The following is a 13,454-nucleotide window of genomic DNA, read 5'->3' as shown; positions in this document are numbered from 1 at the left end:
GGGGGGGGGTGTCTAGGGTACCTCCTCCCGAGGGATTTCTTTTCTCAGGAGGAAGGATTAATTGCTTCTGTAAAACGAGGGCTTATCTTCTTGGGAACATGAGGGTCTCTCAAGGTGGGAAGAGGGTCTAGAGAGGCTTGAAGGAGGGGGTAATTAGGGAGTGGGGTCTGGCGAGGAGAGGGGCTCTGAGATCCCCTTCGCCTGACATCGCGGCACCGCCCCCGTCGGTTCCGCGGCTCTGGGTCTGCCCAGGTCTCCGTGTCCCAGTTTTGTCTCTTTGAAGATGACTATTTTGAGCCTCACCTGGACAGAGCTAGGAACAGCCATTTCCTTTCCTGGAGCTATGATGCCCACCTGACACCCTCCTACCTCTGACCGGCCCTGGGAAGGGGGTCTAAGGAAGGATGGGGACCTAGGGATCTGGGAAATGGCAGTGCTGGTGAGAAATGGGCAGGGGCCGAGGACTGTACACACAGGAGGACCCTCTGGCCCTCGTGGAGTGCACGAGACTCTGCAGGGAGATTGCTGAAGGCAGGGTGGGCATGTGCTCCTGGGGCAGGACCTGCTAGAGGGAGGAGTAGGGTTAGAAGAGCTGAGATGTTCACATACTCCCAGAAGGCAAAACGCTAGAGTTCTTGCTTGTTTCATTGGCTTCATTTCCTTTTTGCTTTCTTTCTCTTTCACCCTGGATCCCAAGATTTATTCTACTTCTCCTCTCTCCTATTTTTCCAAAAAAAGGGAAACCGAGGCTAAGGACAGGTTCCCTGGAAATATCTGTGTCTATGAGGAAAAAAGGTGGTGGAGAGGAAGGCACACTGAATCTGGAGTCAAAAGACCTTGGTTCAAGGGTGCCTCAGTGTGCATGATTACCTTGGGCCAAAATTCTTTCCTAGTTTGGGCCTGAATTTCTCATCTATAAAGTGGGAGAGGGCCCACCTGTCTCAAAGGTTTGCTGCAAGACCAGATGTGTCCAAAGAGCTTTATGAAAGGGAGTACTCAGGAGGTGCAATCTTCATCACTGTAGATGGGTCCCCTTCTTCCTCCCTGCCCCCATGAAGGGTATCCTACCCCATGGGGTGCCTTTGTAGGAATTACAAAAGGTCCCTCCCCCATAGGGAGAGAAGGTTCAACTGGGTTAGGGACTTGGGGTCTTTATTATGAAAATTAGAAAAAGGCACACTTCCCCAGGTGCAGCAGCTCTACACTATAGGGCAAGTAGAATGTGGGCTAGATTCTAGTGCCCACCTACCCGAAGACGAATGTCCTTGTGGAGCGAGCTCTGCCCCTGGCAGTCCTTCTCAGCAAGCCCACAGTGTCTCTAAGAGCCGCAGAGCTACACACACTCCCGGAGTACTTCCCAGGCTGTTGCCAGCTCATTTTCTTTCCCACTTTGTTTCCACTTCAGGGCCTTTGGGTATTCAAGCTCCAAAGCCTATGCCCTACAGAAGCATGATGGAGTTAAGCATTGCCTTCACAAGCTCCCAGGGGGTAGGAGTTACTGAGTTCCTAACTCCTCATGTCAAGAACTTGACCAGATCACTTTTCTCAAGGCTGAGAAGTACCTGCACACCTGGGCAACACTACCATTCACAAATGGGGTTTGTACCTGCCACCTCAGAGCATCCTCACAGTAAGACTGAGGCAGGTCTCCCTATTTACATAAAAGAAGCCATGCCCAGAGAAGTTAAGGACCTTGTCAAAGGTTTCACACGTTTAAGTGGTAGTGCCAGGAACTGAGCCCAGGTCTAGCTGTCAGTCTTTCCCTCCACCACTACTGAGGAACAAAGCTGCTGACCTCACAGCCTTGTCAAAGCTTTGTTGCATTTGTTGCTCCCCCTCTCTATTCACGGGAGCCTCTGGTTCTCTTCTGCTCAGGGACCAGCCCTCAAGCCCAGAGGAAAGAGTCAGTCTTACTCTGATTTCACCCGTGGGAGGTTGAGGGGTGAAGACAGAGCTATGTCAAAGCCCAGCTGTTTTGACCTCTTTGCTGCAAGAAGGGCCCCTGGGGAGTCCAGAGGTCCAAAGTGGTGGCTGACCCTTGTGGGTCAGAGGCCAGGAAAGGGGTCACTGAGCAGCTATTTCCTTTCCTGTCCATATGGGGGTTGAAACATTGGCCATCAGTATAGAGAACTAGTGCTTGAGTGAGGGGGAGGCCAAGGTTCATAGAATAGCCACAGGAAAATTTAGCAAATCAGGCTGAAAGAAACAGATGCCCTGACCACCCTCTGTGGTGCCAAGGTGGGGAGGGGGTAAACCCAGCTGATGGGTTACAGGCCCCTTCCACCAAAGCATCTCTGCTTGTATCTGTGTTACATACAGGTGTGTGAGCCTTCACTTGAGAAAGGGGTTGGTTTCTTACACCCCCCCCCCCCCAAAAAAAAGAGGAGTCTCACTGGCTTAATCTTCTGGTTCTCAAAGTGCGGTCCCTGGACCAGCAGCATCTGTATTACTTGGAATTTGTTAGAAATGCAAATTCTCCCATCCAAGTACTAACCAGGCCCGACCCTGCTTAGCTTCCGAGATCAGACGAGATCGGGCGCGTTCAGGGTGGTATGGCCGTAGACAGAAATGCAAATTCTCAAGCCTCATCCTAAACTTACTGAAACCCTGGGGGTGCGGGCCCAACAACGTGTGTTCTAGTAAGCCGTCTACATGACACTGAGGCCCGCTGAAGCTTGAGAACGGCTGACCTGGTCCAGCTGCGTAGGAAACAGAGTCCTCGTTGTGGGTCAGGGGCAGGCTGTGAAAATAACAGCGCCTCCCAGTCTCGGAACTCTGGGCGTTTGCGGGCAGCCCTGCACAGGCCCCATCTCCTTCCCCTTCTGCCTCCCCTCCCAGGCACCATGCTGCTGCTCCTGCTGGGCCTGCTGGGCCCTGCCGCCTGCTGGGCCCTGGGGCCCGCGGCGGCGGGCTCCACGGAGCTGCGCTCGGCCTTCTCGGCGGCACGCACCACCCCCCTGGAGGGCACATCGGAGATGGCGGTGACCTTCGACAAGGTGTACGTGAACATCGGCGGCGACTTCGACGCGGCCACGGGCCAGTTCCGCTGCCGCGTGCCCGGCGCCTACTTCTTCTCCTTCACGGCTGGCAAGGCCCCGCACAAGAGCCTGTCGGTGATGCTGGTGCGCAACCGCGACGAGGTGCAGGCGCTGGCCTTCGACGAGCAGCGGCGGCCCGGCGCGCGGCGCGCCGCCAGCCAGAGCGCCATGCTGCAGCTCGACTACGGCGACACGGTGTGGCTGCGGCTGCACGGCGCCCCGCAGTACGCGCTCGGCGCCCCGGGCGCCACCTTCAGCGGCTACCTGGTGTACGCCGACGCCGACGCCGACGCGCCTGCGCGCGGGCCGCCCGCGGCCCCCGAGCCGCGCTCGGCCTTCTCGGCGGCGCGCACGCGCAGCCTGGTGGGCTCGGACGCGGGCCCGGGGCCGCGGCACCGGCCGCTCGCCTTCGACACCGAGCTCGTCAACATCGGCGGCGACTTCGACGCGGCGGCCGGCGTGTTCCGCTGCCGCCTGCCGGGCGCCTACTTCTTCTCTTTCACGCTGGGCAAGCTGCCGCGCAAGACGCTGTCGGTGAAGCTGATGAAGAACCGCGACGAGGTGCAGGCCATGATTTACGATGACGGCGCGTCGCGGCGCCGCGAGATGCAGAGCCAGAGCGTGATGCTGGCACTGCGGCGCGGCGACGCCGTCTGGCTGCTCAGCCACGACCACGACGGCTACGGCGCCTACAGCAACCACGGCAAGTACATCACCTTCTCCGGCTTCCTGGTGTACCCCGACCTCGCGCCCGCCGGCCAGCCGGGCCTCGGGCCCCCGGAGCTCTGAGCCCCGCCCGGGGAGACGAGCCCCGGGGCGGCCCGGGGCGTGCATGCGGAGCCGGGCCGCGCGGTCCGAGCGACCCGCCGGCGCGAGCATGACGGCCCATTGACTCTGCCAATAAAGTGGGCCTGCGCCGGCGCCTGTCCGCCTGGGGTCCTGCGCTCTGTCCTCTCGGCGACGCCGTGGTCTCCGGCGGGGCGGGAAGGCACGGACTACTGCAGACCGGGGTGGGGGGCGGAGGGCCGAGGGCAGGATCCGGTCAGGCCCTGGGTGGTGGGCGAGGAGATGGGAATGTGTTTGAACGGAACCCGACTCGCCCAACCCCTTCAGGGACTCCCTTTCACGTTCCTTTCCAGTCAGTCCCTCTACCTCCTTCCCACAGACCTACGACGTCACTCTGGGTGCAGCTGGTTCTTTCTTGTGACAAGGGACCACACCCTGCTCCCTTTCCGAGGAGTACGGCATTCAAGGAAACAGAACGTTCCTTCTTCTAGCAGGGTTATGGGGGATGAGCGGTTGATCTGGTTGCCCCACCTCCTGCCCTCCCAGGACAGGGACGGTGATTCGCCCAGGGCAGGGGTTAAACAACTTACTTGGGCATAAAAAGACACAGGCTGCAGGCCAGAACAGAACATTTTATGGGACAGTTACACAGAATCAGGACTACATCAGCCAGGTTCAGCTTGTCTCAGTCAGTCCCCTCGCAGCCTCTCTTCCCCCTCCGAGGTGTTCATCTGAGCCTTGTTGAAATGGACCAAAACACCTGCTCCTCCACCCCCTCCACCGCACACCTCCACCCCTGCACCCCTCCCTCCCCCCCAAGGAAAGGTAACGTGCTTCCACCTGCTTACCTCCACTCCTCCAACAGACCAAACTAAAAATGTCCAGTCTATTCTAGTCTAGACGGGGAACATGGGGCACAGGGACTCCAGAACACTGGTTAGGATTTAAAAGGGGTATGTAAGTTAGGACTGGGTGGTGCGCATTCACAGGGTCCCCATAGATTCTGCAAGACTTGTCCCAGACTGACAGGGTAGGAGTTGGAGCATCTGACTTGGCCTTCCTTGGGGTGGCTTTCTTTTCAGCATCTCTTGAACATACTTCTCAACCCTGACCCCCAACACACACCTGCAAGTCCTGCTTTTTAGCTCTGTGCCTGATGCCTGAGACCCAGGTTTTTACCCTCCCAGGGCTCCGGGAAGAAAATGGGGAAGGGGTAAACTGGGTTCCAGGGTACAATCCAAGCCCAGAGACCTGAACACAGTGGGAAGGACCACGTGCCAGATGGAAGCCACTGCCCAGGATGGGTCTGGCTTGGGCCATGGGTTGGGGGGCAGTGGTGGGTTGGTAGGTGAAAGGGGAGGGTCAGGGAAAGAGGTCAAGGATCAAGGCCCAGGGCCCCAAAGATGGGGGCTTCCCCTGGGGGCAGAAGCCCTTGCACAGGTCCCAGAGTGTTTCCTGTGCTAGCAGGGCGAAGACCTGGGCCCAGTGACCCCTCTCCTCAGCCTCACTAGCCTCATGGAGCCGGTAGACACAGGACAAGCCTGTAAGAAGCAGATGTTCAAAGTCCCAAGGGCTAAGAGGAGGCCCTTTCCGCAGATCCTGGAACTGCCGCAGCTGCTGCTTAGCACCCTCCAAGTCACTGGGCACGTGGTGCTGCAGGAGGAGCCTGAGTCGGCGGCCTGGGCGTGTGGATGCAAGTTCCTCATCCTGGATGTGCAGCTGCCCCATGACATCCAGCTCCAGCCCAGCCCAGAGTAGCTGCAAGGGGAGCCATGTAAGGGGTGGGCTGGGATCTGGGGGGCTGGGCAGGGAGCAAGAGTGGGCTGGGTGGTGGGGGGAGCATAAGCAGGCAATAGGACCCATGCTGGGTTGCCCCCCACCCCCCTGCCCAGCAGGCCTAGCTTAAGACAAACCCCCTTCCCAACCCTGAGCTTAGGGACCTCTGGACACTCCCTCCCCCATATCCCAGGCTGGAGGAAAGACCTCAAACATCACTTCCGGGGCCTCTGGCTCCTGCAGGCCACTTCCCACGCTGGCGCTGTCCATGGGCTGCCCTGGGGCAGCAGAAAGGAATCAGGTCCCTGCCAAGCTCCACCCTGAATACCCCAGCCTCCCAGAGGTGCCCCTTAGCTATTTGGTAGAGATGCCTAGAGGTTCTTCTATCTACAAAACCAGGAAGACCATCCCATGTACCCCTTCCCTTAAACACACGCACACGAGCACGCGCGCGTGCACACACACACACACACACACACACACACTGACATTCACCCTCCCAGGCATAGGTCTAGTGATCCCCAAATCATCATCCCAAACCCAGATAGCACCTTGGCAAATGTCCAGGACTCCTCCTTCGACTTCTACAGTTCCCTTGGCAAAGAACTCCCAACCACTGGGTCACAAGACACTTCACTTCCCCTCCCTATAATCATCTGGGACTTTGTGTCCTAAGACAGTGCCAGTGACTCTCCCCAAGGGTCGAGGACCCCTTTAGGAAGAAATCTGCTCCTTCCTTGCCCCTCAGTAGTGATTATGCAGAAGGCAGGGAAGCCAGGCAAGGCAAGTTGTCTGCTGCAGCTTCTTTCATCTCATACTCTGGTGTGCTGCCCAGTCCTTAGAATGATGGTCGTGAGCCCAGGGCAGATCCAGAGGTCCTGTTTGCACATCTAGAATAAGGGCACTGCCCACCTCTGTCCAGGGCTGGTGTTGAGAGCACTTGGGACTACCTCCCTTCATTTGGACCTCTCTGGTTCCAGGGTGAGGGCCCAGACTATTAAGCCTGCTGTAGGTTAATCTGCTACCGTGCCCACAGTGCATAGGCCCTGCTAGGTTCAGATAGAACCAACTTTAACTGCTATCAGCAGGCAGCATTCCTTGGCTCCCATCCACCCCACCCTAAAGTCCCGTACCTGGATGGTGCTGGGTTGTAGTCACCCCAGGGAGAAGGCAAATGGCTAATATTAGCCAAGCCAGGAATTGCATGGTCCCAGCCATACCCCACCACGTCCTCTCAGTCTTCCTCTTCCCCAGCTGCTCTCTGTTCCTGCATCCGCCCGTCACACAACACGACTCCAACTTTCCACTGCAGGCTGCTCAGGCGTTCCCTATTTTGTGTGTCAATCTTCAATACTAAACAGGGAGGGGCTGGTTCTGACTTCCCAGGACCTTCCGTCCCGTGGAAATGTGGAATCTTAAGTTGCTGGCAATAGGAGCCTGGCTCCGGCTTCTCAAGCCCTCAGCCTATTCCGGTCCAGATGGGCGGGATGCTTGCTTACTAGAAAAACGATGCCTGGTAGCAAACAGCTTTAGCTTGGCCCTCCCAAGAGATAGGAAAGAGCCCAGGCGGTAACACTACCTTACTATCTGTCCTCACCCCCAAAATATCCTGTAGCTGAGCTCAGGCTCTAACACCCAGTCCAGCCCAGCCCAGCCCAGCCTCCAGGGACCCCCTCAGCAGCCAACAGCATCAGCTGCAAAGTTTGGTTCTGGAACTGCAGTGGTTCTCCAACTACATGATGGGCTGGCTGGGTGGTCTCATGGACCAGCAGAGCTGAGCACTTCCACCTCAGGCACTCAGCCACCAGCCATACAGACCACAGGCTGGCTAGAGTCGAGTCCTGTCACCCAGAAGACAGATCTGCAGCTTCTGAGTATCTTTTGCGCCAGCCCTGGGACCTCCTTTGCTTGCTTACAACATTCTTAGCTCTGGCTGGAGTCTAGAAAGATTACCTTAGACCAAACATGATGAGCTGTTAGATTGCAGGGAGCAGGATGCGGGGTTCAAGACTCAAAATGAGCTTTGGCTCATGGAACTCTATGGATGTTTGGATGGGATGGGTTCCACCCAGACCCCTCGATCATCAGCTGCCACCAGTCTGCAGTGACAAGGGGTTTTCTCCTGCAGTTGTTGAGGGCCCTCCAGCTTTCAGGAGACGCCGTGCCACACCTATCGTAAGCCCTGCAGACAGTGAGAACTTTCCATTTCAGCTCCAGAGTCCCTCTCTCAGAAGGACGTCCAGGCCTGCAGGTCACCATGTCTGCAGCTGTACTACTTAATCCCATTAAAAGAGATTCCTGGGTTGGTATTCACTTTAAGGAAGATGGAAAAAACTCCTGCTGAATCTCCCCTCTCCCAAGTCAAGCTTCATTTCTACCATTAAGCACACAAGAAGTGGTTAGTCTCAGGAGTTTATTTACAGGGATGCTCAGTTATAGATAAAGCGCTTTCTATTATCAACATGCCTTCCCTGGAGCTACTTGGTTTCAGGTTTCTTGTCTCCTGCTTCAAGCTTGAGACTCTCAGGGGGCTGGCGATAGGCAGGGAAAGCCTCCCATGGGCTATTCAGGTCAAACTTGCGGAACTCCTGGGCCAACTCCACTGGCTCAGCCACCACCCGCTTCACCTCATCGTCATAGCGTAACTGCGGAAGAGAAAGACAGGCTTAAGCACTGTGGAAGACCTCGTTCAGAGCTACTGAGCCGCTAAGGAGCCTCCTTTTCCAAGGGCACAGGTGACTTCACCAACCGCATTACTTCTTTGTCCTTGAGTGTGATCCCAGCCTCTGTCACCAAGTGTCCACGCACATGATTACCGATCAAGTCACATCCCACCCTTAGTCCAAAGTGGCCTGCTGTCATCCAGCCAGGCTCCCCTGCTCACCATGCTCACATAAACTCTGAGCTCCTTTTCCAGCACAAATTACTATGCTTACCTACCCATCCTTATAAAGAAATGGTGAGCATCAGCCCAGGATTAGGAAGCAAGTCAGTGGCTGAAAAGAGTGACCCTAAACTGGCAAGCACTCAAGTTCCGACCATGTGGCTTTTGGCATTATCACTCAAGATGCAAGGCAGTAAATTTGGGATTGCTTTTCTTGATGGGAGGATCAGTTGGATAAGGTAAAGACAAACTGGTGGTGGATGAAGAGGCAACCAGATAAGGGAGACCGTGAAAACGAGGAGAGGGAAGTAGCCCTAACCACAAGCAGCTGGAGAAGCAAAGGGGCCCATGCAAAACACTGAGAAAACAGGCATTTCTGGGTACAGAGGAGAAAAGGTAGATGGCTACTATCTCAACATTTCTGAAAAGTTACTTTGCTACAAAATCACAAATGTATGTATGCAATAGACCGTCTTCCTGCTTATGAATAACCTGTAGCACAAAGGTGGTAAAGCAAAGCACTGGAATTCTCCATAAGGCCTCTGTAGTCACATGTTAATTATCCTGCCTCTGAGCGTTCTCAAGGGCTAAATGTTTAGTGTCCTCCCTGTCAGCTGCCTTCTCAGAGGTCCAGGGCAGGGTAAAATGCCTCTGTCACCAAGTGTCCACGCACATGATTACCGATCAAGTCACATCCCACTTCGCTTTTAAATCTTGTGAACAGACGAAGTGTGTCCTCAAGGTTGCCCTGGTCATTAAAATGATCATTATGATAATGGCTAAAGTCAACTGAGTAGTTACAGGACACCAGGCTATACACATACATCATTCAACTCACCATAAATCTTATTAGTTAAGTACTACTGTTCCCATTTTGAAGCTGAGAAAATTGTCATAGAGAAATTAAGTAACAGGCCCCAGACTACAGAAGTGACGCTAGGATTTGAATCTAGAGCCTATGTTCTCCCGCCCCGAGTCTATGCTCTTAGGCCCACCACAATACACAGACCATATTTCCTGCCATGCCCAGGATATCCCAGGTTCCCTGCCAGTCTCTCACTGAGGCTGCTGCCCCAGTTCCATGGTTCCTCCTACCTCAACGTAGCCAGACAGGGGAAAGTCTTTTCGGAAAGGATGTCCCTCAAAGCCATAGTCTGTCAGAATCCTTCTTAGGTCAGGGTGGTTAGCAAAGAAGACTCCAAACATGTCCCAGATCTAGAAAAAAAAGAGGCCTCAGGCAACTAGTCCATCATGACCAACACAGGGTTGAGGAGGCACTGCACACAAGAGTTTCAGCCAATTCTGCAACTCTGGCCTAGAGACAGGATCTGCCATGTCCAGTAACTCACCTCCCTCTCATACCAGTTAGCTGCCTTGAACACAGAAACCGTGGACTCGATGGGTGTCAGCTCATCTGTGTAGGTCTTCACACGGATCCGAGAGTTGAAGCGCAGAGAAAGCAGGTTGTAAACAATCTAGGGAGAGCAAAAGGAGCTGGAAGACCAAGATGGCCACAGGGTCTGGGTGGGGGGTGGGGAGAGTCCCCGAATGAGAACACCAATAACGAGGATACAAGGTGGGTTAGGGTTCTACCTGGAACGTTTCTTCTGTCCTAAAGCTCAAAAACCTCAAGATTCTCCTCTATTTAGAACTACTTCTGAAAGCCTAAGCCACGCTGAAGCTTAGCATGTCAGCATGTTTGTCGTTGCCTATGCTGTTCCCTCTGTCTGGGATGACTCTGGTCTCCCCTCTCCCAGCCCCAGTCCTTACTGGGCTAATTCCTGGTCTCTTGGTCACCCATGAAGGTTCAGCACAAACACTCACTCCTTCCTTCTTCAGAGCATCCCAGACAGAACTGAGTGCCCCCCCGTATTCTCCTATCCTCTAACATCACGCATTACATGTTATCACGGTCAGCTCTTTATGTGTCCTTCTCCCTCACCAGAGTTGGGGGGACTCCTTAAAGGCAGGTATTGGGTATTACTTTCCCTTTAATCCCAAGATCTGGCAAATAGATGATCAGTAAATATCAACAGCTAAATGTATTAAGAACATACCATGTGCTGGAAGTCTACTTGTACTATCTCATTTCATCCTCACAACCACTCTATGAGGTAGGGACAATTTTATTCTTATTTTGAACATGTAAAGCTTAGGGGTGCCTTGGTGGCTTGATAGGTTAAGCATCTGACTCTGGCTTGGGTCATGATCTTAGGGTCCTGGGATCAGGCTCCCCACTCAGCAGGGAGTCTGCTTCTCCCTCTGTCCCTACCCTGTTTGTGCATGCGTGCTCTCTCTCAAAAAAATAAGTAACCTTAAAAAAGAAACAAAGAAATCTTAAGCTTAGAAAAATTAAAATGTCTGAAGTTAAAAATGTAGCCTATTAGTGGCAGAGCTAGGACTCAAACTTGAGGTTTGCTTGATCTGTGGCCCTAGTTTAACTGCTGTGTTGTACTGTTTGACCTGAACTAAAACTAGGGAGGCCTGCGGCTCCCATTGGTAGCTATTACTCTAGGACCCGTAGTCCCTCTTCTTTACCCACCAAATCTCAAATTTCCCAGCTGACCTCAAAACGGTTCTGCCGAGTGGGGATGTCCACTGCTGTCAAGTCAGCCAAGGACTTGAATTGTGCATTGGTGTGATCCCTGAGGAAAGTCAGCACTGGGATGACTCCATCAGGATGGATACAGATCTCTAACTCATTGAAGCAAGACACCTGCAGACATGAAAAGGGAGAAACGAAGGAACAAAGAGCTCTTGAAAGAGCAGCTAACTTCACCCGGAGTCTCCTGGTTTAGAACAGAGAAAGAACACCAAGTGGCACAGAAGAGACTGGTTACTTTGACCCAAGGCTGCCTACTCCTACATGCCCTAAAAACATGGTTCTTTCTTGACCCATGACCAAACAACCATTGTGAATATTACCTGAACTTGCTGGACATACTTGGGCAGAATTTCAGCCACATACTCTCCAAATGCTGAGAGCTGCTTGTGGGCCACATCATCCCGTGGTCTGACAGTGGCTGGAAGGAGAAGGCATATTTAACAAAGGAATGGAGAAGGTAGCAGCCACCCCTGCATTCAGTCTCGGGCTCACAAGCAGTGTTGTCTCCCAGCAGGGCTCCCTGCAGAACCTTGAAGAAGGGGAAGGTGGAGAATTCCTCTTCCAGGGAAAACTTTGGAAAAATGTCACCTCAGAATCTACAAAGACTCTTCTTTTTTTTTTTTTTTTTTTAAAGATTTTATTTATTTATTTGACAGAGAGAAATTACAAGTACACTGAGAGGCAGGCAGAGAGAGAGAGAAGGAAGCAGGCTCCCTGCTGAGCAGAGAGCCCGATGCGGGACTCGATCCCAGGACCCTGAGATCATGACCTGAGCCGAAGGCAGCGGCTTAACCCACTGAGCCACCCAGGCGCCCCTACAAAGACTCTTCTTATTACTGCAGTTGGGGTATTTGCCTCTTCTCAAAGCTATTCCCTGGTTCTTCCTTCACAACACCTACATTTCTGCTAAAGCAGCATATTATCTCAACTCTTTTTTTTTTTTAAGATTTTATTTATTATTTGACAGATCACAAGTAGGCAGGGGTGGGGGGCAGGGTCCCTGCGGAGCAGAGAGCGCGATGTGGGACTCGATCCCAGGACCCAGAGACCATGACCTGAGCCGAAGGCAGAGGCTTTAACCCACTGAGCCACCCAGGCGCCCCTTATCTCAACTCTCTTACCAGACCAGGAACTCTTTAAGGTGGGAACCGGGACTTTTGCTTCTTTGTATCTCCTTAGCACCTGGCTCACAGCAGGTTCTCAAACTAAGAACTTCAGGGCTGAAGGGCCCTCAAAGATTATCTAGTGGAAAACTTTTTTGAGGGGGGTGCCTAGGTGGTTCAGTTGGTTCACTCTGTTCTCTCCCTCTCCGCCTTACTCACGCTCTCTTTCTCTCTTTCGCTGTGTTGCAATTTCTCTCTCAAATAAATAAAATCTTAAAAAAACAACAACAAAACTTTTCCCCCCACTGATGAGTAAACTGAGGTCCAAAAGGGGGAAATGCCAGGTCTCCTGACTCTGCTTATGCTGATTGTAATATATCTCCGTACACCCATTCATGCATCCCTCAGTCACTGAGTACCCACACATCACAGGGTGCACACACCATGGTTAAGTGCTCTCTGCTTTTGGCAGCAGGCAGGCCTACTCCGCTACTCACTACCTCTGTGACTCTGGGCAAGTTACTTCTTTGAATTGTTTCCTAATCCACAGCAGGAGGATCACAATGCTATCTACCTCCTAGGATTGTTCTGAAGACTAAATAAAATGATTCGCTAAGCCACTTAGCAAGCTGCCTAACACACAAGTACTCAATGTGAGCTACTATCTTAACATGGCTCTAAGAGCTGACAGTTAATCAGAGAGAAAAGGAATCACGGAAACGGACAAGGGGTAATCAGGGCCATAACAGGGAGACACAAGAACACAGGGAGAGCCCGAGTCCGCTCGCAGAATGAGACCTACTACAGTCAGGTCTCCGCAAGCATAGATTTGACAGAGGACACGGGGAAGGGCATCCCAGGGCAAACACCTGACGAAAAGAATGAAGGGTCCCCCGCCTACAGTCCCGAGAAGGGCCCGGCCCGCACATACTCACGGCGCGTGTCGGCCGCGGTGCTTTCCTTCCTCACCGGCAGCAACAGCACCGAAGGTCGCCCGGCCCCTGCACCGGAAGATAAAAAGACACAAGCGTGAAGTGAGGCTTGATGGGCTCCCTTCGCTAAGCGCGCCTCCGCTCCCGCCCCGGGCCGCAGCCAGCTGCCCCCGGCTTACCCCTGGCCAGCGCCACGGACCCCATAAGGCCCCGCCACCAGCCCCTCGCCGCCGCCGCCGCCGCCGTCGCCGCTGCCGCCATGTTTCCCGATGTAAGCAGGCAGCCAAGGCAAGACCCACAGGGCACGGAGCCCCAAGGGCACGGACCGGA

The 13,454-nt window shown here is 53.9% G+C and overlaps 3 protein-coding genes across 3 annotated transcripts in view; 1 reads left to right on the top strand and 2 right to left on the bottom strand.

Moving 5' to 3' along the window:
- The window catches only part of LOC132008520 (complement C1q tumor necrosis factor-related protein 4), a 4,384-nt gene extending 418 nt beyond the window's left edge, over positions 1-3,966 (top strand). The window contains exon 2 of the mRNA XM_059387164.1: positions 2,839-3,966. Within this exon, the coding sequence (XP_059243147.1) occupies positions 2,844-3,827 (984 nt within the window). The 5' untranslated portion in view covers positions 2,839-2,843 and the 3' untranslated portion in view covers positions 3,828-3,966. The remainder of the gene's footprint in view (positions 1-2,838) is intronic.
- A 658-nt stretch (positions 3,967-4,624) lies between these two features.
- LOC132008524 (protein FAM180B) lies at positions 4,625-7,896 on the bottom strand. The gene is made up of 3 exons (XM_059387168.1): positions 6,734-7,896; positions 5,808-5,878; positions 4,625-5,582 (listed from the first exon to the last, which is right to left on the bottom strand). The coding sequence occupies exons 1-3, from the start codon at positions 6,816-6,818 to the stop codon at positions 5,187-5,189; spliced, it is 552 nt and encodes a 183-aa protein (XP_059243151.1). The 5' UTR covers positions 6,819-7,896; the 3' UTR covers positions 4,625-5,186.
- A 100-nt stretch (positions 7,897-7,996) lies between these two features.
- LOC132008523 (NADH dehydrogenase [ubiquinone] iron-sulfur protein 3, mitochondrial) lies at positions 7,997-13,451 on the bottom strand. The gene is made up of 7 exons (XM_059387167.1): positions 13,304-13,451; positions 13,128-13,193; positions 11,410-11,507; positions 11,051-11,200; positions 9,834-9,959; positions 9,580-9,699; positions 7,997-8,245 (listed from the first exon to the last, which is right to left on the bottom strand). The coding sequence occupies exons 1-7, from the start codon at positions 13,383-13,385 to the stop codon at positions 8,078-8,080; spliced, it is 810 nt and encodes a 269-aa protein (XP_059243150.1). The 5' UTR covers positions 13,386-13,451; the 3' UTR covers positions 7,997-8,077.
- Between the last annotated feature and the right edge of the window lie 3 nt (positions 13,452-13,454).

The sequence above is a fragment of the Mustela nigripes genome, unplaced genomic scaffold (assembly GCF_022355385.1).
Source record: "Mustela nigripes isolate SB6536 unplaced genomic scaffold, MUSNIG.SB6536 HiC_scaffold_148, whole genome shotgun sequence".
NCBI classification, from domain to species: Eukaryota; Metazoa; Chordata; class Mammalia; order Carnivora; family Mustelidae; genus Mustela; species Mustela nigripes.
The sequence above is the reverse complement of the archived record's forward strand: the minus strand, read 5'-3'. Positions and strand labels throughout refer to the sequence as shown.

Bases quoted from the DNA above. Each gene is read 5' to 3' on its own strand.
- LOC132008524 (XM_059387168.1), bottom strand. From the start codon at position 6,818: ATGGCTGGGACCATGCAATTCCTGGCTTGGCTAATATTAGCCATTTGC. The intron at 5,879-6,733 runs GTACGGGACTTT...CTGCTGCCCCAG, and splicing joins TACAACCCAGCACCATCCAG to GGCAGCCCATGGACAGCGCC. The intron at 5,583-5,807 runs GTCTTTCCTCCA...CTCCCCTTGCAG, and splicing joins CCCCGGAAGTGATGTTTGAG to CTACTCTGGGCTGGGCTGGA.
- LOC132008523 (XM_059387167.1), bottom strand. From the start codon at position 13,385: ATGGCGGCAGCGGCGACGGCGGCGGCGGCGGCGGCGAGGGGCTGGTGG. The intron at 11,508-13,127 runs GTGAGTATGTGC...TTCTCCTTCCAG, and splicing joins CACCGCGGCCGACACGCGCC to CCACTGTCAGACCACGGGAT. The intron at 8,246-9,579 runs GTAGGAGGAACC...TCTCTTCCGCAG, and splicing joins CCCTGTCTGGCTACGTTGAG to TTACGCTATGACGATGAGGT.